The 25,803-nt window shown below is 32.7% G+C and overlaps 1 protein-coding gene across 2 annotated transcripts in view; it reads right to left on the bottom strand.

Moving 5' to 3' along the window:
• LOC118195838 (betaine--homocysteine S-methyltransferase 1-like) overlaps positions 1-25,803 on the bottom strand; it is a 145,966-nt gene that overhangs the window by 115,280 nt on the left and 4,883 nt on the right. For both annotated transcript variants that reach the window (XM_085810984.1, XM_085810985.1), the window contains exon 3: positions 5,834-5,972. In XM_085810984.1, coding sequence (XP_085667110.1) covers positions 5,834-5,972 — 139 coding nt within the window. The remainder of the gene's footprint in view (positions 1-5,833; positions 5,973-25,803) is intronic.

The following is a 25,803-nucleotide window of genomic DNA, read 5'->3' as shown; positions in this document are numbered from 1 at the left end:
AAAATATGAAACCATAATTTATGAAATACAGAACAATTATAATCTAAAGGGTATCAAAATTTATTTAAAAAAAAGCTTAATATTTATTTGCTTACTTTATTAAACATTTCTTTCAACGTATGTTGTTTAAGTTGCTTTGTTTTTTGTGCTAATACTTTCTCTTTAATTTTATAAACATACATATTTTCATATGTATGTTTATATGAAACATAATTTCTTGTTCAGTTATAAAGTTTCACTGTTCAAGTCCTGTAATTGCTGTGTCAAGAATACTGACTAACTTGTCAATCAAAATTTTTTCGTTTTCAATAACCTCTCTGTCACTTTCTTCGCTATCGGAAGCGGTATTTTCTGGATCTAGAACCATACTAGAGATTTCGCCGTCTGTTAATTGATTGATGATTGGGGCTTTGTCATCACAATGAAAACCTTCTGTTATATCATCTTCATTTATTAAGCTTTTCCAAATTTCTTTACAAAATCCAATAATTGGAAAATTTTACCTTTAGTTTGCGATGTCCGAAAACCTTCAAATTCAAGGCTATCATCTTCATCGTCCTCAACATGCAATATGATACCTGGCTTTGAGGTCCGGATTATTATAGATCATTCCGGATAATGGACATACAGATTATGAACTTTGTACTGTAGTATGTTGTGCAATAATTTAATCAGCATCCCAGACTGATTAATAGAAAAGGCATATCTTACTCCATAACCTAACAAACCACATACAATATGAATAACCCAGTTGATGATCAAAGAATTAGGACACAAAGCTTTGTATTACAACCTTATTCATCAGACACTGTTGTGACAGATTATTATCTGTTTTATCTCTAGAACACTTTCTCTCTGTGTATGTGTGTGTGGTGGGGGGCTCTGAAGTACCCACAGGTCAAAATGGGTGTTGTGGACTTTTTTGCGACCAAATCACATTCCTTTTATAAATGCAAGGTTTTTAAGCATTTCATGGCAAGACAACGAACAGATCATATAATTGATTAGGACATTAAGTATTTTCTGTTCCAACTATTTCCTGTCTGTTATTTCAAAATTGCATTACTTTTCAACTAACCAAATACATAAAGGTAAAACGATATTAGAAATTATTAATTAAGCTGTAACAATTTCTCCTTTCAAGCAAAAAACAAAGATCACACAACTACATTGTTAGGGAAGATCTGTAATTTAATAACATTAGATGACAGTCTGCTATTTCATCTGAGTTTTTTTAACCTTTCAGTCGGCATGGTTACTTTTCTCCATTTGCTGCTGAATCATAGAAATGTATTTCCCAAATACATTATGCTCAATCAAATGTCCATTTTTTTTTTTTTTTTTAAATCTTTTGCAAGACCTCTCAAACTTTTGAACCATCAGTCTCTGCTAGGTAACTTAACAAAGTCTCGAAAGTATGCATTATCATTACAATCAAGGAAACTGTAAAGGTAGTTAACAATTATGTAAACTAAATCACATAACAAGCACACTGGCAATTTCACCAGTTCTGTATAATGAGAGTTGATCCATACATTGGAGATGTAGGGTTAAGTAATATGCAATATTTTAAATCAACATAAACTGGTTTCATAAATCTTAAAAGAAAAAAAAGGGAGACTGTAACAACTATAGCTCAAAAAATCCAATACAGTACCGAAATCTAGATGTCCATTATCCCCAATGATCAATCCGGACCTCAAAGCCACAGATCTTTTTTTTTTTTTTTTTTCGGGGGGGGGGGGGTTATGCTTTACGCATGCACATTTGATTTTTCCTTCCATAATAAAATGTGTGGAGATTTTCACTTAAAAATTCCAATTCTTAATTTCACTCATGCACTAAATAAAATACATTATTATGAAAAAACAATCAAGTAAGCATAAAATATGAGAGATTAATAATTTGGCTCTGCAGCTCAGTGTCTGCTTAGCATCACATCTCAAACCGAAACATTCACCTATTTTATATCCCTGACGCCGACCTGGTAAGTCATTATTATATTTTGCTTTCAACACTGCATGGTTATCAATACATGACAGCTTCAGTAATAACTCATGCAGTGATGTGCCTAAACTTTTTTTTATATATTAGTAATTGAATAAATAACAAGAGTAAGGCAACCTTTTCTGCTAACATGATGTTTGGCAATGATTATAGATTTTTTAAATGCTCTAAGAAATATTGACGAGAAAAAATTCAACAAAAATTTCTTTTCATATGCTAAAAATAGATTTTGTTAATGAAACTCATAGGCCAAAAGATTACATTTTGTGCTATTTTAACTAAGAATAACTGATATGTTATTCACCATAAACCCAGAAGCGGCTGCAGAATTTAGGGAAGACACAATTTCTGGTATTTGGGAAGCACCGAGCGGCAAAATTAAGGGATGAGAAGTTTTTTATAATTTAGGGAGGAAAGCACTGGAATCCAAAGTTTAGGCGAGGCGAAAATTTAGATCTTAGGAAGGCACTTTGTAGCAGAATTTAGAGACTGCACCAGGTGGTATCTAGCGCCGGCCCTAGATAAAGCCTAAGTAATGTGCGAGTTTATTTATTCAGAAGTCAGATTAGTTTTAAGCATGTGCAAGAAATAAACGTAGTTATAGTAAATAACTAATACAATTCAGGCTTAATTCAGTACGCAATAAGAGCAAGACAAAATTTAGCGGAACAACTTGGCTTTCGTCACCAATCTTGTGATACACAGCCAATAATGTATAACGGACGCTATTAAGCTAGGCTAAAATTATCTTAACTGATTCCAAGGCATTTCAGTTAATGTAGCAGACTGTGCTGCTCCTTAATCTTCTAATTCGATCCAGCTTATTATTTTTTGCAGGATGTTATTATTACAGCAATTTTATAAAAATGAAACTTGAACTTTCGATTATATCGAAAAGAGTTTCCAGTTCTGGAGCTGCCAAAGGATCTACAAAGCAAAACCATGTTTTGATGTCCATTAAACAAAAAGTAGAATTGCTGCAAAAAAATGGATAAAGGCATATATATCTGTCCCAAAATTATGCGAGGAGTATGGCATTGGAAAGTCAACTGTATATGACATAATAAAAACAAACTTTTTGAATTTTTTATGGAAGCAACTTAAACAACTTACATTGAAAGAAATGTTTAATAAAGCAAACAAATAAATATTAAGGTCTTTTTTGTAAATTTTGATACCCTTTAGAACATAATTGTTCTTTATTTCATATTTTTAATTGTATAATTTCTGCATGCCATCTTACAAGATTTAAATTGATCATTTATTATCCGGAAAAATCCCAAATCCGGACTTGTCGGGACTTCGACGATTCCAGATTTCGAACTTTGTACTGTATTAAAGTATCTATTTATTCAATAAATAATTATTATTTAGAGAAAAAAGACACACTGAATTTAATTTTTATTCTCATGATGTAAAATTATCTAAATTAACTAACATTTGCCTTTGAAGACAAAGACTACTTTCTATACCGGTTTCTGCCAATTTCAAAATTATTTTGTAAAATCACTAACCTGAAAGGGTTATCAATTTCAAACCTCAATTTTTCCTCATATCAATTTTGATATCCAAATCAAAATTAATATCCAAATCAATTTTGAAATAAAAGATGCACAATGTCTAACTGTTTATCACAAGATTTCCATGGACAACATAACTGTAGCAAAATTTATACAGCCAGTGATATATGCATGCACGAGTTTGTTGCATGTATTTAAAAGCATACCCTATTGTTTCATAGTTTAACTCTCAGCAATTCTCAGTCATTTTGTGCAGTATTTAGACTTTAACTGCTTTGCAATGGCATGTTGCAGAACTAAAAACCCTTCTGCTGATGGGTGTGTCGTATATGCATCAATCCCAAATGTCGCTAGCAGCCGGGTGATGCACTGGTGCATTGCAGCTTGTATTGATCTTCCAGAGAGGTGTTGCACATATGCATTCTCAAACATACACATTCTTTCAGAATTTTTTAAATCACTAGATAGCACTCCATGTCCACTACAGTTAGCTTCTTTGAACATATATGTACTTTGCTGACCTTGTATCAGTGAAGTACTTTCCGATTCTAGTGATTTGTTTAGATGTACAAGCAGATGATATAAAGTAAACAAAACCCAGCTGACCCGCAGTTGGCTTCATGTGATATAAACATTGAACAGTTTCCGATGCTTTAAATTTGTTTTTTGTTTTTCTAAGAGAAGATTGGGAGTGGAGCTGTGGTTTTAAGAACTCCGGTTTGTATTCAGTTTGCATCTTCTTTAGATAAGACATAAGTTTTTTGCTTCAGGTAATATAATTAAACTAATAATGTGATGAGAAAGAAGTTTTCAATGGAAGACGAGTATATTCAAATTGTAAAGCCCATGAGTATTCATTCGAGCCCACAAGTGACTATTTTGACACTGAAAACTCTAGATTTAAGTGAGAACAGTGATTTTGATACCGAAATTTTCTCAGAGACTGAATTGGAAGTTTGTTTTGCTTTCATCTCACAATCCAGCAGAACAGTGGCTACTCAGTCATGAACTTGATCTGTTAAATAATTGACTTATGAATTTATAGAAATTGCAGAAGTAAACTTAATTCAAAGTTATGAAAATGAAATTGATTTTTCACCCTTTTTTTATTATCTAATGAACATAATAGTTGAAGAAACTAATAATTTATATGAACAAAAGATGAGTGAAAGTCCATCTTCATCCAAAATAAGCATACTCCTCTAGATGTGCCTAAAATGATGGGATTCATGGGATTAATTATTCTGCTGGGATGGAATAATTAAAGAGCTTGACCTGAAAATGTGTTTCATAACTAACGAAATGATAGTGGCTAGATTATCACACACTAACTCCTTTCTCAATTATTTATACTATAATATTTGATCATATATTTTATTATTTTTTACATATGTTTAGATAGAGATTTAAGTAAATTTTTTTACATTTTATCAAGATGAGTCAAATATTTTATTTTGTATTTATAGTTTAACGACTTTCTTTTTTTAAAGTTAGGCTTAGTCATGCGAAATATCCTGTCTTGCAATGCAACAACACACCATCTACAAAGTGCGTTGCTCTAAGTGGCATGACATCTCATGAGAAGATTAACTGCTGATGCACCCGTCTTGAAGAGGTTAAATCAAGTTTGGTCAACAGATGAGGCAGGTGGTCCACTAAATTTCATATACCATATTCATTTGTGTAAATTTCATGAATTGGTTTTCCCTCTCTTATTCTTTATGTATAAAAAATATGTAATTTTTTAAGCAATTTGACTGAGAAACTGAGCAGTCAGAGAGTTTACCGAAAAGGAAAAGTTTTTATCACATGAAAAATGACCGAGAAGCTTATGCAACAAACAAAAAAAGGAACAACAGAAAATAGCATAAAAATCAAACAATCTAGAAACAAACATTTCAAACATCCATTATCAGAGGAAGAAGAGCTGACATCATGGGGAAAATGACTCCTTTGGAAAACATTAAAATCTGAATCTTTTCAGATTTTGTTTGTTTGTTGCTGTTATTATGCCACTAAAATAGGATTAACCAACTGGTACTTGTTCCTAATGCTAACAAATAAGTAATTACGCATTTATTAATTTAAAAATTACACTACCATTTTTCGCTAGATGAAGATATTATTATAGAAAATTTCTTTAATCTTGCAGAAATCATATCATTTTACCCCTTGAATGAATTATGTCAAAATTTGCTATAATGATTCTATGAAATGAAATTACAGAAATTATTTTATTTATAAAAGAATAAATGGTAAATTATTTTCTCAATGAAAATCTCAGTTAATGCACAATTAATATTTACCAGCATCTGGGTGTTCTACAGCTGCTTCTGGAGTCCACGGTCCTGCTTTGACGTAACCTCGTTTTTCTAATGAAAACACAAATCCACCATCACCTATAACAATGCCCTCCTTGAGACGATCTAAAAGACCTTTTTTTACCTGAAATTTATATGTATCAAAATTTATTATTCCGAAGAAAATTCCCTTAGTTAAATATTATTTTTGTGTAACTGAATATACCCCTATCAAAAAATAGCAATCTGACTCATTAACTATTCATTAGCTGAATATATATAGATTAACCATTCATTAGCTGAATATATATGAATTTAATGTAGGATCCTTATTCAAAGCAGAAAACAGCTAATATGGAAAAAACATTTTACTTCAAATTAATACCCTAATATAAATGAAATCATTGCTTTATTGATGAAATAATAGCTCAAAATACTCATGGATAATTTAATTATTTTGAATGATGAAAAAAATATAATCTTGAATATATTACAATTCAGTTCCCACCTTTTATGCAGGAAAAAAAAAAAAAATAAATAAAGCCAGTCTTGAATTCAATCAAATCATTTACAGAATAAATTTGAAAACAATATGTTTTAAGTCTAATTTAAAATAAAAATGAAAAGTACAAAGATCACCTTAAAGAAAATAATGTATTATCACACTATTCTACAAATTTTTATTTTATTTTATTTATTTATTTATTTTTTTTTTTTTTTTTTCAGTTACAAAGATGAAATAACCCTTCCATCTCCTGAATAGGAATATAAATTTTGTTTTCTAAAATTGGCTCTTGTTTAGAAGATAAAGCAAATTTCATGTTATCTTTGAACATTCAAAAGCAATATTTTGCTCATAATTTAAGAATCTGGCATTACTGAAATAAGAAATGATTGGCTTTTCTTTAATAACTATGGTAAAATTTAGAAGTCGATATTTTTCCTAAAAATATATATAGAGAGACAATAACAAAACATTAATAATGTTTGGATTAAAAAAAATGCACATCTAAAAACTGAAAATATCTGCACCTTTTCAGCTTGTCATTTGCAACTAACTAGTGCCCCATCATTTCTAATACTTCTGCAGAAATTAGTCAACTTCATTGGATACAACTTCCCTTTGAATCTATCTCCTATTATTGCAATTTGCTGATGAAAGATTCTCCACGTTCATCAGAATGAGGGGGGGGGGGTGAGACCAGAACTTCAGATTTTTAATGCTTCTCTGTATCATCTCCATCTTATATATCCAGCTTGAAACATTCTAGTACATCCCGACTACACGCAATTGCGTGTCTAGGTGAGAACAGATTCAGGTGCACAAATGTGCTCTTTTTATTACATCTTTTATAAAATACACGACTAAATAGAAATAGCAGATTTGATAATAAATAGAATGTTGCCTCCTCATGGGCCCTCCAAACTGCATATGGTGACCTTTCCCACACCCTTATGCATGAAGAATAGAAAAACATGTGGTGCATCATACATGAGCCCAAAATCATTCCTGATCTCTAACTTTGTATTAAAAGTGTAAGAAGTAAGCCTTGCTTGTTTTAGGATTAATAGCATATATTCTACACTTAAACATAACTCCTTCGTATATATAGAAAAAACTGTTTGGTTTATTCACAAGCATATGTGGCATGTTTCACTAGCACTTTTCACCCAGAATGAAACCCATTGTTCTGTGACTTAGCGCTCTGCTACTGGTGCGTCCCCAAGTAGCGCAAGACTTTTCAGATGAGTATTTACTGACATTCAACTGCATGACTGAATAAATTTTCATTTCCCAGAAATGTTATTATTTTTAGAATAAAGAGGAAATAACTAAATTAAGAAACAGCAATTAAGAAAATAAAAAATGTGAAAATCAAATTTATAATTTAATTAAGCTGATTTACATTATTTTTATCTTACACACACACACACACACACACATATATATATATAATTATGGTTCAGCAGCTGATGACACAGCAGACAACACGCCTATGCTATTAGCATTCAGTTAGTCTTATATGGCATGTCGTAATTTTGAAATAATGAAGTTTAGACCAATTTATTATAAACAGTTACAACTTTTAGGACAGAAAAGGGAAATAACTGAACTAAAATAGAGAGTTAACTCTCTAAGAGGCCAAGGAACTGCTTTGAAACCCTAAAGTTTCCCTAAAGGTCCATGAGTAAGTGGTATTTTCTTGATTATAACTCCAAAATTACCCGTCCACTTTATACCTCGACTCATTTCCTCCCAATATATTTAGTACCTCAATTGCCTTGGTACATTTCAGGATGTATATGTGTGAATTTAGATTTATCATGACAAATAAGTTTGATCTCATATTCATATGTATAAGATATAAAATATGAAAGAAAATTACTAACAAATTATTAACTAATTTGACAACAGCCTTTTCAACTCCTGATTTTAATTTAGCTAGGTAACTTTCAAAGGAACTGTATTGTGTCACCTTCATCCTTGACTGATACTTTTTTTCGCCACATATAAAACTTATGTCAGGTATTTGGTAATAAATACGAGCAATGAATTACGAGAGATAATGGAGATGATTCAAAATAAAACTAACTAAGTTAGACCACACAAATATTTAATTATTTACATAATGTACAAAGTTACACAAGTTAGGTGCTCTATTAGTACAAACAAAGTGGAACGAGTGAACACACTATAGGTCCGCTGTGTACATTCTTCAGCTAACTAAACTAAATTTTGCTCCTCTCACAAGAGGGTGCTGATCCTGGATGGTGCTATATTAAACCGAACATCAGGCCTGTTTTGGAGTATAGGGCTGAACTTATAGCCAGTGCCTCTTGTACCTGTCAAGAAGATATTGACTTGATGCAAAATAAGGCACTTAGGATTGTTACTGATGCAGCTGGTTCCACTCCAGTCACTGTCATGGAGATTCAGACTGGCACTGAGCCTTTAAAGTTTATAAAAAAGCAGGTTTCAAAACTCCATGATAAGTGTAAAAGATTGAATTTGCAACACTGGAAACAGTACTCCCCTGCCACCCCTAGACTGAAAACACATAAATCATTTATCTCTTGTGCTGAGGAACTCTGTACTTTACATATTAGCATGCCTACTTTACTCCACCCCTATCCCGTTTGGCCTCTCTCCTCCTACTTATAATTTTGCCATTGATATGCCTCAGAAGCAATATGATGCAGTTCCTGATGCTCTTAAAGCTCTTTCTTTAGAAGTTATAGCTACAAATTACCCTAGCTCTGAGTGGATCATATTTATACTGATGGCTCTGCATGTGAGGAAAATACTGGTGCTGGCTTGTACTGTGAAGGATATTTTGAGGAATCCTATGCTGTTGGTTCTAATGCCTTTAACTTTGATGCAAAGATAAAATGCTATGGGAAAAGCAATTTTAAATCTTCTTGGACTTGACACCAACTTTAGCAAGGTATTTGCCACTTTGCACACTTTTAGCAATGTAAAGTCTGAGTAAAAACTTTAAGGCCAGTAAAAATTTTTGAGAAAATGGAAACATTTAAACTGAGGAATTAAAATACCATTTGATTGATAATTATTGAGCTTAAATAAAAGTAAAAAAAGTAGAAAAATTAAGTTGAAAATATTTTATTATTAGAATATATTACAGAAAACACAGATGAATATTTGAGCCTGAGTAAAAACTTTAAGGCTGACATAGAAAATAACATATAAGAAAAAAATTACAAATTCTTAGAAGGTTGTGTAGGAGTCATTTCTTCGAATTACTTCAAATATTCTTATTTTCATGGATGAAACGATTTTTTACAAAGGGTATGGTCAGTTTTATACCATTCATCTTTGATAGTAGATTTCAGCTCTGTTGTTGATGTAAAATGTCACCCATTTGCATAAACTCTTCTTGCTAAGTCACCCCAAAGGTTTTCGATTGGGTTGAGGTCAGGTGATCTAGCTGGCCATTTCACAGTTTCAACATTGTTGACCAATTTTTTTTTCCGTTACTCGAGTGGATCGATGCATTGTCTTGCTGATATTTCCAATTTTCTCCAGCAAGACATTCAACATTTGGCAAAAGATGATTTGTTAGGACATTTTGGTATCCTTGTGAATTCATTCTACCTGAAACGAATGCAATTGAGCCCACACCATTGTAAGCAAAACAGCCTCAAGTCATGACAGACCCTCCACCTAATTGGCACTTGGAGAATATTTCTTTTTCATTTCTTATATCATGCCAATAAAAATTCCAGCCATCTGGTCCATCCAAATTCCATTTTTTTCGTCAGAAAAAATAATTTCTATCCATTGGTTGTCCCAGGTCATGACATTTTGGCCAAAGTTCAAACACTCTATTTTGTGTCTCTGCAGTAACTGAGGTTTAGTCAATTTTGCTATATAAGTGAACCTTCCAGACCTTCTAATTGTGTTATAAATCGTTTTTTGACAAACTTTTAAACCTGTCGTCGGAATCAGTTTCCTGGTTGAGTACTTTCCAGTAGATACAAGTTGGCAAACTCTTCTTTCATCCCGCGAGGACAAAGCTTTAGGTCTTCCAGTATTCTTTTTACCATAATTGTCTTTCAATTAAAAAAATTATTGACTACAGTCTTTGATCTTCCTATCTTTATCGTAATAGCACGACTACTCATTCCTGTTGAAGACAAAGCTTCGATCTCTCCTCTTTCAAAATCAGTTAACTTCTGACCCTGTGCCATCTTCACAAAGATCACCAATACTTCGAAGAAATGTATGACAAATATGAAAATTGCAGCGTTGTCACAAGCTAGTAGTTGCAATGGTAATTACATGATTATATTATATTTATTTTTAAAATTGACTGGTGGCCTTAAAGTTTTTACTCAGGCAGAAATACTAACTTTGTAAATAACCACGTTTCTCATAATTATGTATTTACAAATTATGTTTATAGTATTTATTTCTTATCAATGAACTTTAATAATTAATATTATTTGAATCCCTTTTTTTTTCATTTTACATTTTCTCAAAAATGTTTACTGGCCTTCAAGTTTTTACTCAGGCTGTATATGCCACTTGTTTGTTGACTCCTGGGCTGCAATTACAGCAGAAGTCTCCTATATGACTAGTAATTATTTTCTTGTTGAAGAGACTAAGATAAATGTATCCAAACCATTGCCTCTGGCTGGGAGCTTATTTTTCAATGGATCTCCAGCCGTTGTGGGGTACCTGGAAATGAAAAAGCCAATCTTTTGCCTAAAAATAGCTATAAGCTGCCCCAACCACATTTCCTCTATCCAGCCATCAGTTTAGTTCTGAGATAAAGAAGAAAGTGAGCCAAATCTGAAAACAAAAGTACAAATTAGTTCAACTGATAAAGTGTGGAATACTCTTGCATTTTTGCCTATCCCAATGGACAATCTGCATGGGGCAATATCTAATGCCCCGTGCAGATTTTTCGGCAAATTTTCAACTCTCGACAGGACATGACTTTTTACATAAACACTTGCACCACATTGGTGTAGTTGCCGATGATGTCTGTTCTTTTTGTCTGTTGGGTGAAACCATAGACATTCTTCATTTGACAACTAGCACTGCACTTGGTTTTATGACTTTTAATTCTGATAACTTTACCAAGACTAAATTTTATTGGGTTGCCAGAAGTTTCAGGGCAGATATTGCTACAGACTGATGTAGGGGGGTAAAAAACCTTCATCTGCAGTGGTCCACAATGCTGCAGAGCTCTTGACTACTTGCCATTCAAAACTTAAACGATTCCGGCCTTATTTATAGGCCCTGCTTAGTCTACAATCACTTTCTGTTTGTTCTAGCTATTCATGTCTCTTCAGTTAGCTATATCCTCTATTACTTAAAATTTGATCAGTGTCTATAGAATAGTGGTATGCTTGTCACACCATCAGTGACATGAAGAAAAGTAAATATGCCCTAAGTTTGTCTTCTTGGAAAGTTAAGGGACTATTTAAAATAACAAACAGAATGTTGATTTTAGATATTTTTTTTTATATACAGATAATTTAAATTCGAAATCAAAAATCATATTCAGATACAGTTAAATAAAAACACAATTTATTCAATAGAGTGTAAATATTCAGTTGGCTTATTTCATTGCATACTACAGTCAAAAGTCGTTAATTCGGACCTCAAAGCTACAAACTTTCTGCGCATGCGTCGCTTTGACGCGTGCGCGTAAGACCTTTACCGCTGCTAATATGCGTGTGCGCAAAATATGTTTGCGAATGCGCGTTTAATGTATAACGGACGGGATAAGCTAAGCTAAAATTATCTAATTATATATTTCAGTTAATGTTGCAGATTGCGTTGTTCCTTAATCTTCGAATTGGATCCGGATTATTATTTTTTGCAGACTGTTATAGCAATTTTATAAAAGTAAGCTTGAACTTTCGATTATGTCAAATAGAATTTCCGATATATATTTACTAATATGTAAAGGATATACAAAGCGAAAGTATCTTACAGAGTCCATTAAACAAAAAGTGGAATTGCTGCAAAAAATGGATAAAGTTTATCTAAACTTTGTTTATCTTTAACGCCGCTGCGGAAGTTGATCTGTCAGCACTATCCTTATCTTAAGGGCAGATGTTTTTATTTTATTTGGCTTATAATTGCTTACTCAATGTAGTATTTCATCTCGTCTTTGATATGATTTAAATCAAATGCCTCGTCATTATAATTCGCTTCCAATAGCGAAGAAAGTGACAGAGGTTATTGAAAACGAAAAAATTTCGATTGACAAATTAGTCGGTATTCTCGACACAGCAATTATAGGACTTGAACAGCGGAACTTTGTAACTGAACAAGAAATTATGTCTGTTTATAGAATTAAAGAGAATTTATTATAACATAAAAAACGAAGCAACTTAAACAACTTACATTGAAAGAAATGTTTAATAAAGTAAACAAATATATATTATGCTTTTTTTTTTTTGTAAATTTTGATACCCTTTAGATCATAATTGTTCTTTATTTCATAAATTACGGTTTCATATTTTTAATTTTAGAATTTCTGCATGCCATCTTACGCGATTTAAACTGATGATCTATAATCCGAAAAAATCGATAATCCGGAATCGCCGAAGTCCCGACGAGTCCGGATTAACGACTTTTGACTGTACATATTTTTGTTATTGCTGTACAGCCAAGCAGAAATGTTTCTTTAAAGAGGGAAATGATATTAGGACAAAGTTGTTGCAGTTACAAATTTTTTCATAAAATTATAAATACCAAGAAAGAAATTTCATGATTTATCTTTGAACCACCAACACATTTTAATCCCGACGAGTCCGGATTAAAGACTTTTGTACTATTTTTAATTTGAAGATTTCTCCTGAAGTTGCCTTTGTGGGAGACAGAATTTATATTTTTTCAATGCGCACACACACAAAAAGGGAGACATTTTAGACATTTTCATTTTTGTCTATATTCTTTCATTTATCCCTCAGATCTGTTTGCATAACTCTAATTTGGGAACACTAAGTCAACCTGCATTTTAAAAAGCATCAAGGCCAGTTTATACGACAATTTTTAAAATTAGATTAGCATATATAGTCAAAAGTCTTTAATCCGGACTCGTCGGGACTTCAGCGATTCCGGATTATCGGTTTTTCCTGATTATAGATCGTCAATTTAAATCTGGTAAGATGGCATGTAGAAATTATAAAATTAAAAATATGAAACCGTAATTTATGAAATAAAGAGTATATATGATCTAAAGGGTATCAAAATTTACAAAAAAAAAAAAAAAAAAAAAAAAAAAAAAAAAAAAAAAAAAAAGCTTAGTATTTATTGTTTACTTTATTAAATATTTCTTTCAATGTGCGCATGCATAAAGCATATATTACGCATAGTCGAAATTAGAAAATTGTAACCAGAAAACTATTTGATGTGTATTCGTGATATTTATAATGACGAGGAATTTGATTTAAATCATATCAAAGACGCAGTACATTGACATGAAATACTACATTTAGTAGTTCCTTGTCCTTCTTGGAAATTTTAGAAAATGTCATGTAATTTCATCTTCAAAGTTAATAGCATACTACGAAAATTTTAAGCATTCACTGAATTTAACTACTGCCAGGAAAGTATCCTGTTCTAGGCTATCACTTATTGGCATAAAATTTTGATTAATCTAATTTCAATAACTATCTTTTTAATATACCGAGCACTGAGATTTCTCTTCATTTTGCAAAACTTTCTTCAACACTCATGTGTAGGAGATTGAAAGCGCTGTGAAATTTATTATGTTAAAATAAGAAGTATATATATAAAAAAAGAAGTGGGAATGTTTTTCTTATGTTTAGATAGACTTCCAACTTCTTTTATTACGTGACTTGATTTGATAAAAGAAATTCAAATCCAAGTTTTATGTCACCAACCAACAAAAGTCTTATGAATCATGCTAAAATAGAATTCAATTTAAGCACTATAAATGAAAGCTCACTCATTCTGGAAATTGGCATTTGAAAGAAAAAGTTATTTAAACTAGTTGCATGTGGTAAACGTGTTAATTTCTTACTAATACTTTCAGATACATTCAGAGCTTGAACTTCATGAATTATATTATAATTTTCTGAGGTAGTATCTTTTGTAGAATAAAATATGTTTTAATTAATAAACTGATCACTAAAATTTAGAGGTACTGGAATAAATCTAATTTTTATAGAGGTAATAAATAAAGTTACACTTTGGCAAACATGTAGATCTATTTGCAACTGCAGATCTATTTGAAAACATAAGATTGCATACATAAAGTAAATTACTGAACAAACATACCCCCCTCTTTACTTAACTAAGTAACAAAATGAAGGTATCTTTCTTGAATACTTTACTTTTGCATAAACTTTTTTATACTTTAAAGTAGTGGCATTACTATAACATACTGTATATTATAGTACTACCTAATAATTATAGCAGAAAGCATGATCAGAAATACAGGAGAAATTAGATCATTGGAGACAAAACGAAAGATTCAAAAGGTCCTGTTATAAATGTTCAATAGGACTTATGACTAGGGTTAGTAGGAGAAGAAGCTAAAGTTCTAGAGTGCGGTTTTTCAGTTAGAAATATTGTTTAAGTTTCACAACATTTGCCACCATCATTAGTAACAAAAAAGGTCTGAAAGGTTTCGGATTTTAAATTATGTCCAAAGTGCCGTTTTTTTAATTTATTTATTGAATATCACATCCTTTGCATTTAAACCATAAAATTCAGTTCAACAGCAATATCGCAAAATAATTTTAAAATGAGCACATCTTTAGAATTTCCGATACAGAGTCTTGCGCTCTGAAGATAAAAATGTTTTTTTCGTACATTGTTGCCATTGGTCGCTTTGAAATCTTTTAGTTTGTTAATCAAAAATTCGTTGAAGTGTTACAAAAGATGAAATCAATAAAAACACAAATTTCAAATTAAAATTAGGGCTTCCACATGCCCATATTCTATGGAAGATTATGTTATTCAAATTTTGATGGCTCTAGGTACTGTCGTTTTATCACAATGTGAGAAACATATTTAATTTCTTTAAATATAATACAGGGTGACAATATTTGGTGGTAACAATTTGAAAAGTGAAACAATGCTTATTGTGAGTCGACGCAAAACGCCAAAATGAAATTAATAGTCCTTCTCAGCAAATTGCCCCAATTGACTAAAAAACCAAAATCTACTTTTATGAAATAATATGACTAAATTGCTTCCATGAATTATATAATCTCATGTAAAATAAATCTTAAAATTTAAGTCTTCAAAGATTGGTCTTGAAATTCAAATTTGAATCACTACAGTATTTGATATGTATTTCTGTTGCTGATTTGCACACTTGGATATACTAGCAGTGGAGAAGCCTTCATGAATGTTTATGGGTGGGGCGAGAGAACAGCTTTCATTCACCATGGCCTAAGCGCATATCTGGAGACAGAATAACTTTACTAAATTTTATCCGAGTTTCGCCTAGGAATACTTTACGAAAATCCTAGGGTCTCTTAACCCTCTTCTTCTAAGACCAGCCTCTCAAGGGGACTTTGCCTTCAGTAGTTTTCAAATGCCCACATACCAGAAAATCACTATACATTTATAAAGCATCTGTACCTTCTCTGAGATTTGAACTCAGACTAACGATATAACATCTAGCTTTTCAAACCACCCTATAGATCTACTATTTTATCATCGACAATCGTGGATACTTTTGCACAGAGCAGGTGTTATATATTGTCGTACTGTGTTCCATATTTCTGATTGTTGTTTCGTAAAAGCTTAATTTGTGTCAATATTTCCACATGAGGAATGGTCTCATCGAAATGGTTATCTCTGTGACCAAATTTGCAAAGTATGAAGCCTTGAAAACTTGCACTTGTTTATCATTCTTCCTTCCATCTTTTCACATATTATTGTTTGATTTGCCACATTAAGGCAACAAATTACTGAGTCAGTATTTTTTAACACAATAATAAATGCTGAACCTTGCAAGGCACTGTCTATTAATTCACTGTTTCATTGCAGAAGAATGAACATCATTACTGAATGTTAACAAGCAAGTCAGAATATAAGATAGGGAAAAACTACATTTTGTCACTAAAAATATGTAGATAAATGCATTAAATTGGGGCATTATATTAACATATAATGTGGCCCACCAGCAGCCAAGTGGTAAAGTCGTTAAACATTCGTAGTTTGACCTGGGTTTGAGTCAGACAAACGGGCTGGCTGCATCGATGTTTTTGTGGTTTTTTTTCCATTTGTAACATGCATACGAGCCAGTTTCCCTTACAAAGTCCTCCACAAAGGCACCCCTTCCTTTAAGCAGACAGCCTTCAGTGTTTTGTCATAATAAAATAAATCAGTTAGCATATGATGTATACAAACAAGGTATGCTTCAAAAATATCCACACATACCATTTTTATGAAGAGTCCACTTTTAAAATGAACATCTTGTATTATAAAAAATGAACAAATTTTAAATTGTGTAACAGGTATTGCAACTGCAAAGTAATAAGCACATGTATGAATACAAGTCTTTTGTAAAATGATGAAACTAGTTTTGGTATCATAATTTTAAAATGTAATATCAATTCCAGAAACAGAAAATAAATCCAAAACCGTTTCAAAAATTTTTTTTAATGCAATGCAAAAACAGAATACACACTATAACTAAAATGCAGATGAAAATCAGAAAAAAGGGTCAAACTATTAATAAAATTATTTTTTTCAAGAACAAAGCAACTTTTAGATCAAGAATTAATTTTACTGTTAATTATATTACATGAAAAACTGTATCATTTTTAAATGAGTAGTATGCCTGATTTTCTTTTTTTTATCAGCTAGTACAAACAAAAAATACTAAACTATATTGCAAAATATCTAGATCTTATGTAACTTATAATTAACTCAGCATTCAATGAGTAGTGACTTTTAGCCTACTAACAGTATATACCGTGGACGTTTAACAAAGTCTTTAATCCGGAATGATCTATAATCCGGACCACAAAGCTACAAACTTTCTGCGCATGTGCATAACACCTTTACGCATGCGCGTTTAATGTATACAGACGGTATAGGCTAGGCTATAATTATCTATTTAAGTTAATGTTGCAGATTGCATTGTTCCTTAATCTTCTAATTGGATCCGGCTTATTATTTTTCTCAAACTGTTAGAGCAATTTTATGAAAAGTAAGCTTGAACTTTCGATTATGTCAAAAAGAGTTTCCGATTCTGGAGCTGCCAAAGGATCTACAAAGCGAAAGCATGTTTCGATGTACCGCTTCTGATAGTGAAGAAAGTGACAGAGAGGTTATTGAAAATGAAAAAATTTCGATTGACAAGTTAGTCGGTATTCTCGACACAGCAATTACAGGACTTGAACAGTGGAACTGAACAAGAAATTATGTCTGTCTATAGAATTAAAGAGAAAGTATTACACAAAAAACGAAGCAACTTAAACAACTTACATTGAAAGAAATGTTTAATAAAGTAAACAAATTAATATTAAGCTTTTGTAAATTTTGATACCCTTTAGGTCATAATTGCTCTTTATTTCATACATTACGGTTTCATATTTTTAATTTTATAATTTCTGCATGCCATCTTACCAGATTTAAATTGATTATCTATAATCCGGAAAAAACCCTAATCCGGAAGTCCCGACAAATCCGGATTAAAGACTTTGTACTGTATATGTATGTATGCCAAAATTAATAGTCACAACTCTAAGGTATGAAAATAAATGGCATAAGTTACACTTTTCACGATACAGTGTGTTGTGGAAGCGTACAAAGAATGTGGAGTACAAAATGTTGCTTCAATCATGGGATGTTTAACACAAAAATGTTTGACATTATAAGAATAGTTTAAATAAACTATTATTAACAACAATATATGCATTATGATGATGGCATACACTTTGAAAGATGCCCAGCATGTCATATACTTCAGCAGCACCAATGCTAATTCTAATGACAGGAGAGTCAATCATAGATGAGATCCATTGTCCTTGTGATGTATATATTGCAGCTGCTGGTCATCCATTTGAACAATTCTTTTAAATATAGGACACTATTTCTTGTAAATATCTGTGTTTAAAATGACTTCTCATTTTCATATTTTTCATACTCATTGTGCTTTTGCTCTCTCATACCACCAGCACCCTTAAACCATCAATTCTGTACACCCTCTATATATGTATACTGTTAGTTTGGCTGACATATATAGCATGCCAGCTTTGATAATAGACTATGTCAGCGAATATCTCTTCAAAAGCTCTCTCTAATAGCAATCTTCCCAGGAAGAATATTCTTGTATATCTTGCTGTAACCATAACCAACTACCAAGAATTTCAGCAAATTTAATTAAATTAAATCACATAAAATAAAATACAGAAGAATTTTTATTTTCACATAGTTAAGTTTTTTCACACGTTGTAAGTTAAAAATGATTTATGTTCAGAATTAATTTTCATTGAATGAACAGTAATACATAATATGAAATATTATGCAGCTTGTCTACTTAATATGATATGAGATCAATATGATTCTTTTCTGTGGTGGCTGAGAGCAGACATACGACTGGAACGGTGAAAATGCTTTGGTGGTTGAGAGTAGATATATGACTGCAATGGGTTAAAATAACAAAATGAAACTATTTTAAGTTTATTATTAAAGCATATAAGTTTGCTCAGCATATTCTGAATATCCGCATCCCCACCAAAAAGTGCAAACTCATTGTTGAAACTAGAGAGAAACGATTGGTTGGGGATGATTGCGTTTATTTCAGTGACGCATCCAACGCTGTTCATTTTATTACATTCTTCTTTTCCCATACAAGATATGCACACGTCTTGTTTTTTTGTTTTGTGCTTTTGCTCTTCCTGTGTATACAGCAACCAGTCTTCCTTAAAAAAGCATCACAGAAATGCACAAATTTGGCATTGCATATAACCTCAGCACCAAAATCCTAAAATGAAGAGTCGAAAAGAGGCCCACTTAGCCTTTAAGCGAGGCATATTGTTCTGTATGTCTGCAGAAATTTAAGTCTGAGATTTTGCTGAAAATGGCAAAAACTGCAGGATCCACTTCACTGCTATGCTAAAATGCTGAAATTCCTATAGGAGGGATCAAGATCTGCAGTCACACTGACAAAAATAGCTGGAGAAATGGAAAGCCATCTGGAAAGATGCTAAGCATTGACCTGGGTTACTTTACATTTTTGCATACAGCATTTTACTTATTGTATACATGGAAATATTAATTTGAAACATAAAACAAAGTTTATTGCTGCTTCTCAGTTCAGTATGCAATACAGATGTGAGATACTATAAATAGAAATTTAAATTTTTAATGATAAATTGTTCCTTCCATTTTATATTACTAAAATTCTGTTTATACTGCAAAATATATATTTCTTTAATTTATTTAACTAAATTTTTATTTATGTCGAAAATGAAATATAACAATATTTATGTAGCAAATGAAATACAAGGTGGTGGTAATGATAGGTACTATTTGGGATGTCAATAAAAACCAAACCACATAAAGCAAACATTTTTTTTTGAAATCTACATTTCATGCCATTTAGGAACGTTATTTTTTTAAAACGAAATCTTTTAAATGACGGCCATTATTGTCGATGCACTCTTGTAGGTTCTCACGGAAGCGTGTCATTACTTGATAAATCATTTCTTGGGGAATTGCGGCAATTTCTTGTCTTATGGCTGCCTTTAACTCTTCCAAAATCCATGGACGATGTGTAAAAACTCTCGATTTGAGGTAACCCTAAAGAAAAAAGTCGCAAGGCGACAAATCAGGTGAACGCGGCGGCCAGCTGAGATCACCCCGTAATGACACCACTTTGTTTGGGAACATTTCTTGAAGAAGATTAAGTGAACGACGCATGGTGTGCGATGTAGCACCATCCTGTAGGAACCAGATTATCGTTCAACTTGTTAACTTTTGGACGCAGGAAATAGTAAAGCATATCAAAATATCGATCTCCGTTGACTGTTACCGTTATTCCATCTTTTTCGAAAAAGTAAGGACCCCACAGACGGTAACCTTTGGACTGTGAAGTGGTCATTCATGAAGTTCCTGTGGATTATTTGCTGACCAATAACGGAAATTTTGCTTATTTACGGTGCCAGATAGGTGAAAGTGAGCTTCATCACTAGACATGAATACAGCACCTTGGCGAATGTTTTGAAGAATATCCCATTATGAATTTGTATGGGTTTCAAAATCTCTTTCACTTAATTCCTGCACTACCATCATTTTGTACAGATGCATTTGGAGTGAGTTGTGTAAAATTCTTCGAACACTTCCCAAAGCAGCTGCATGCTTATGAGCTGAACACTTTGGAGACTGTTGTACCGAAACTCTTACTGCATTCATATTTTCTGGTGTTCTTACTGCCCTTGGTCGGTTAGTAGATTTTTGTTTAAGCGCAGAACCTGTTTCTCTGAAATGTAAAACCCACCGACGAATTGTTCTTTCATCCAGAACCGCGCCATGCTGACCAACATCAAACTGTTTACGGAAGGCATGCTGCGTCGCTATTACAGATTCCCCATTTCTAAAAAACTCCTCGACAATGAAAGCACGAGGCACTCCTCTCCAAGCCATGTCGATAACTGACAATTGTATACTTTTGTCTACCTAACACGACTGCGTGCACAGTGTTGCCGGTTTTACAAACCGAGAAACCACTATTTGAAATCCTGCCTACCTTTTTCCGGCATGCTGACCAACATCAAACTGTTTACGGAAGGCATGCTGCGTCGCTATTACAGATTTCCCATTTCTAAAAAACTCCTCGACAATGAAAGCACGAGGCACTCCTCTCCAAGCCATGTCGATAACTGACAATTGTATACTTTTGTCTACCTAACACGACTGCGTGCACAGTGTTGCCGGTTTTACAAACCGAGAAATCACTATTTGAAATCCTGCCTACCTTTTTCCGGCATGCTGACCAACATCAAACTGTTTACGGAAGGCATGCTGCGTCGCTATTACAGATTCCCCATTTCTAAAAAACTCCTCGACAATGAAAGCACGAGGCACTCCTCTCCAAGCCATGTCGATAACTGACAATTGTATACTTTTGTCTACCTAACACGACTGCGTGCACAGTGTTGCCGGTTTTACAAACTGAGAAACCACTATTTGAAATCCTGCCTACCTTTTTGCAGCACTCTGTATAACAATGTATTTTACGAGTTGTTGTACAAGAGCTGGAAGCATTAAACATGTCAGACAGCATACAACTTTACTGCATATGTATGTGGACATTCGCTCCTACAACACAGCCTTTTCCTAAATCTGGCAACAGCTACAGTAGCGAGATACTTCTTCCAGCTGCATGAGGAAATGAACAGACTTCCATTCCGATGAGGTTGTGACGTGGTGATGGATGGAACTGAACTATGCTGTTCGACAATGATGATTGTTGATTGATGATGTGATTTCGTTTCATGATGAATAGAACTTTTTATCTTACTTCCTTTCACTCTGTACATACCATAATCATGTTTATTCTTTCAGCATTAAATACCTTTAAAATGCCACTGCCTTCCTCTACTTTAATCCTAACCTCATCCCACATGGGGTCTCGGCCCCGCGAACTCTTTCGACTTCTTGAACTAAAATCTGTTTTTCTCTTCAACTTTTTAAACCCCCTAGACTACCATATAACATACCGAATATAACTATAAATGATGGACTATTGTGGAATAATATCGCAAGATACCCGTTGTTGTGATTCGTCAGCACGTAAGTAGAGCTAATTTTATTTGATGAAGTAATGCTAATGAGGAAGTAATATTCTTTCAAGTTATTATGAATATTTGATGACGCCTTTTTATGAAGTTTATTTGAAAAAGCGAAAGGCATTTGATTTTGATGAAAATTCATTTTGTTTTTGAATGATTATTACTTTGAAGAATTAACACTTCCGTTTTCGAATTTGATGTTGATGGCAATTAATTAAACAGTTTTGATGAAGTTTAATTGAATAAACTAAAGGTATTTGATTTTGATGGAAATACATTACTGACTATTTACAGAATTGTGATATATTAAAAAAGTTACTTTGAAGAATTACTTTCGTTTTCGAATTTGGTGCATAAATTTCTTATTTCTTGTGATGCCTATATTTTACAAGGACTGTAGAATATTATTTGAAGTTATTAATTTTGATATCATATTTTAACGTGAAATTCTATTTTCCATTCTTAAAATAGTCTTATATGAAGATTTGTTTGACGATATATTTTACCATTTGTTTGAATCATATGTTCACAATTTTATTTATGATATTTGAGTGTTTTACCATCATAGTTATTGTGTAATATACTAAGAAGAATTAATATTATTTTGAAAAATATGAAAAATTAAGAGTATATTTTGGTATACTAATTTCTGAAACCAGATAAATAATATTTGATGAAATCGAAACATATATATTTTGTGGAATTTCATATTTGGTTAAAACAAAACTGATAAATAATGGCTACACTTAACGATTATCCCAACATTGCACAGTCATTAAAAACTGCCAGTACCAAGCATATCAAGCTTTTACATCGTTTAGTTTCTCGCTCCGATGGTGATCGGCAGAATCGTGCTAGGTTACGCAGTTTTTCTGGTTTTCCCAAACCATTTCACTTTGAAGATACAAAACAAAAAATTATACAAGAATTTTCTCTCACAGATTTAATTGCCATATCTTAGCGTACTGCATTTAGAATTTTCCACCGATATTGAGAACTGTGCTAACAATATTCTTACGAACCTAGCTGATGTCTCATTATTAAAATCAGATTCCGCTGACCACAGCGACCTTGAAGAAGAAGCTTTGGTGCAAAGTTCACCCTCAACGCACAGCGCTGCCCAAACAGGCATTAACCCTTTAACTGTCAAGTTATTTTGATGATTTGGGTACACAAATTGTCAAATTTTTTTATTGGAAAAACCAAATATAGCTGAAATAAACATCTCCCGATATATATTCGGGTATGACAATACGATGCAATCAAAAAAAAAAAAAAAAAAAAATTACCCCGAGAAATACTCGGGCGTGACATTTTCGAACACCAGTGCTATCTCGGGCATGACAGTTAAAAGGTTAATCACACTCCAGATGAATCTTTATGTAAACAAATGGAGGCAAAAATCTCTCTTGAAAGTGCGCCTGCAAATTTATTGGTATCAATTAACCCGCAAACACAGACTGTTCCGTTTCAATGTTTTGGCTTAATAGACATTGTTGATTTGATCAAACCCTTTTCCTCTCGGGATAATTACAGCGTTGAAACTTTTATTTCTGACATAGAAGATATTTTTAATCTCTATGAAATCACGAATCCTGTACACCAAGTAATTTTTGTTAAAAAATGTCTTACAGGTCCAGCTTTAACATTAATAAGATCAATTCGTGGAATTACTAATGCGGAACAATTAAAACACCATTTATTAGATGAATTTTCGGAAAAAATTAATAGCCTTCAATTACATAAAATAATGGAATCTCGTCACATGAAACCACTTGAAACCTTACAAGAATATTTTTTAGCTATGAGAGACCTCACACACAAAGGTTCTATGGATGATTCTTCTTTGATTGAGTATGTTATAAATGGTATTCCTGGTTCATCAAACAACAAAATAATTTTATACGGTTGTAAATCCATTCCTGAATTTAAAGAAAAACTGAAGATTTATGAAAAACTCTTTAACAATTCAAAACATGTGAAGCAAAATACTCCAAAGAAATTTACAAATTCCTTTCCCAATGCTAAAATTCATGCTAAACATACATCAGATACTCAACCAGTATGTTATTCCTGTGGTCTAAAAGGACACAAACGCATTAATTGTACAAATAAATCTAATGGCGAATTCTGTTATGGCTGCCAAAATTATGGTCACATTCATTCCAACTGTCCCAAACGTTCTGGTACTTCTACCACGGAATCTTCTAATTGTTCTACATCTGATAGTACTGTACATCCCCTTTCCACGCAAAAATTTTCTAAGCACCCTATGCATGTTGACATTCAACTTGCGGGAAACATCTTAACTGCTGTCTATGACAGTGGATCACAAACAACACTTATTACGGAGAAAACATACTGCAAAATTGGTTCTCCACCATTACATCCTTCCAGAATTACATTCTCAGGACTTGGCCGAGACACAGTTCAAAGCATTGGATTCTTTCAGGACTACAGTCAAAAGTCGTTAATCCGGACTCATCGGGACTTCGGCGATTCCGGATTATCGATTTTTCCGGATTATAGATCATCAGTTTAAATCTCGTAAGATGGCATGCAGAAATTACAAAATTAAAAATATGAAACCGTAATTTATGAAATAAAGAACAATTATGATCTAAAGGGTATCAAAATTTACAAAAAGAAAAAGCTTAATATTTATTTGTTTACTTTAGTAAACATTTCCTTCAATGTAAGTTGCTTCGTTTCATGTGATAATACTTTCTCTTTAATTCTATTAAACAGACATAATTTCTTGTTTAGTTACAAAGTTCCGCTGTTCAAGTCCTATAATTGCTGTGTTGAGAATACCGACTAATTTGTCAATCGAAATGTTTTCGTTTTCAAAAACCTCTGGGTCACTTTCTTCACTATCGAAAGCGAATTATAATGACGAGGAACTTGATTTAAATCATATCAAAGACGGAGTATATCGAGATGAAAAGTACGGAATTATAAACCAAATAAAAATAAAAACATCTGCCCTGAAGATAAGGATAGTGCTGACAGATCAACTTCCAATCCGCCCCGTGAAATTGATAAACAGATTTCGGATTTCAAAACATACTTTCGCTTTGTAGATACAAATTACATATTAGTAAATATATATCGGAAATTCTATTTGACATAATCTTTCTAATCTATCATAATCTAATAATGACGTTTCTGCCCCCCCCCCTCTGCCGCAGAGCAGCGTGAAATTGATAAACAGATTTCGGATTTCAAAACATACTTTCGCTTTGTAGTAAATATATATCGGAAATTCTGTTTGTCATAATCGAAAGTTCAAGCTTACTTTTATAAAACTGGTCTAACAGTCTGCAAAAAATAATAAGCCGGATCCAATTCGAAGATTAAGGAACAACGCAATCAGCAACATTAACTGAATTAGATAACTTTAGCTTAGCGTATAACTCCGTTACACATTAAACGCGCATGCGCACAAACATATTCACAGTCGTAAGGGTCTTACGCGCTCTCGTAAATGCCTGTGCGCATGTACGAATGAACGCATGCGCAGAAAGTTTGTAGCTTTGAGGTCCGGATTATAGATCATTCCGGATTATGGGTGTCCGAATTAACGACTTTTGACTGTACATTCAAATTCAAAACACTATTTTCCCTGCTAAAATCCATGTAGTAAAAGACAATATGATTCCTCTTGATGCCATTTTCTCATAAACTCCTCTTCTATTTTCTCTTAAATT

The sequence above is a fragment of the Stegodyphus dumicola genome, chromosome 2 (assembly GCF_044657685.1).
Source record: "Stegodyphus dumicola isolate Sdum_Otavi_A_Nest chromosome 2, ASM4465768v1".
Lineage (NCBI taxonomy): Eukaryota > Metazoa > Arthropoda > Arachnida > Araneae > Eresidae > Stegodyphus > Stegodyphus dumicola.
This window is presented reverse-complemented; position numbering and strand designations above follow the sequence as displayed.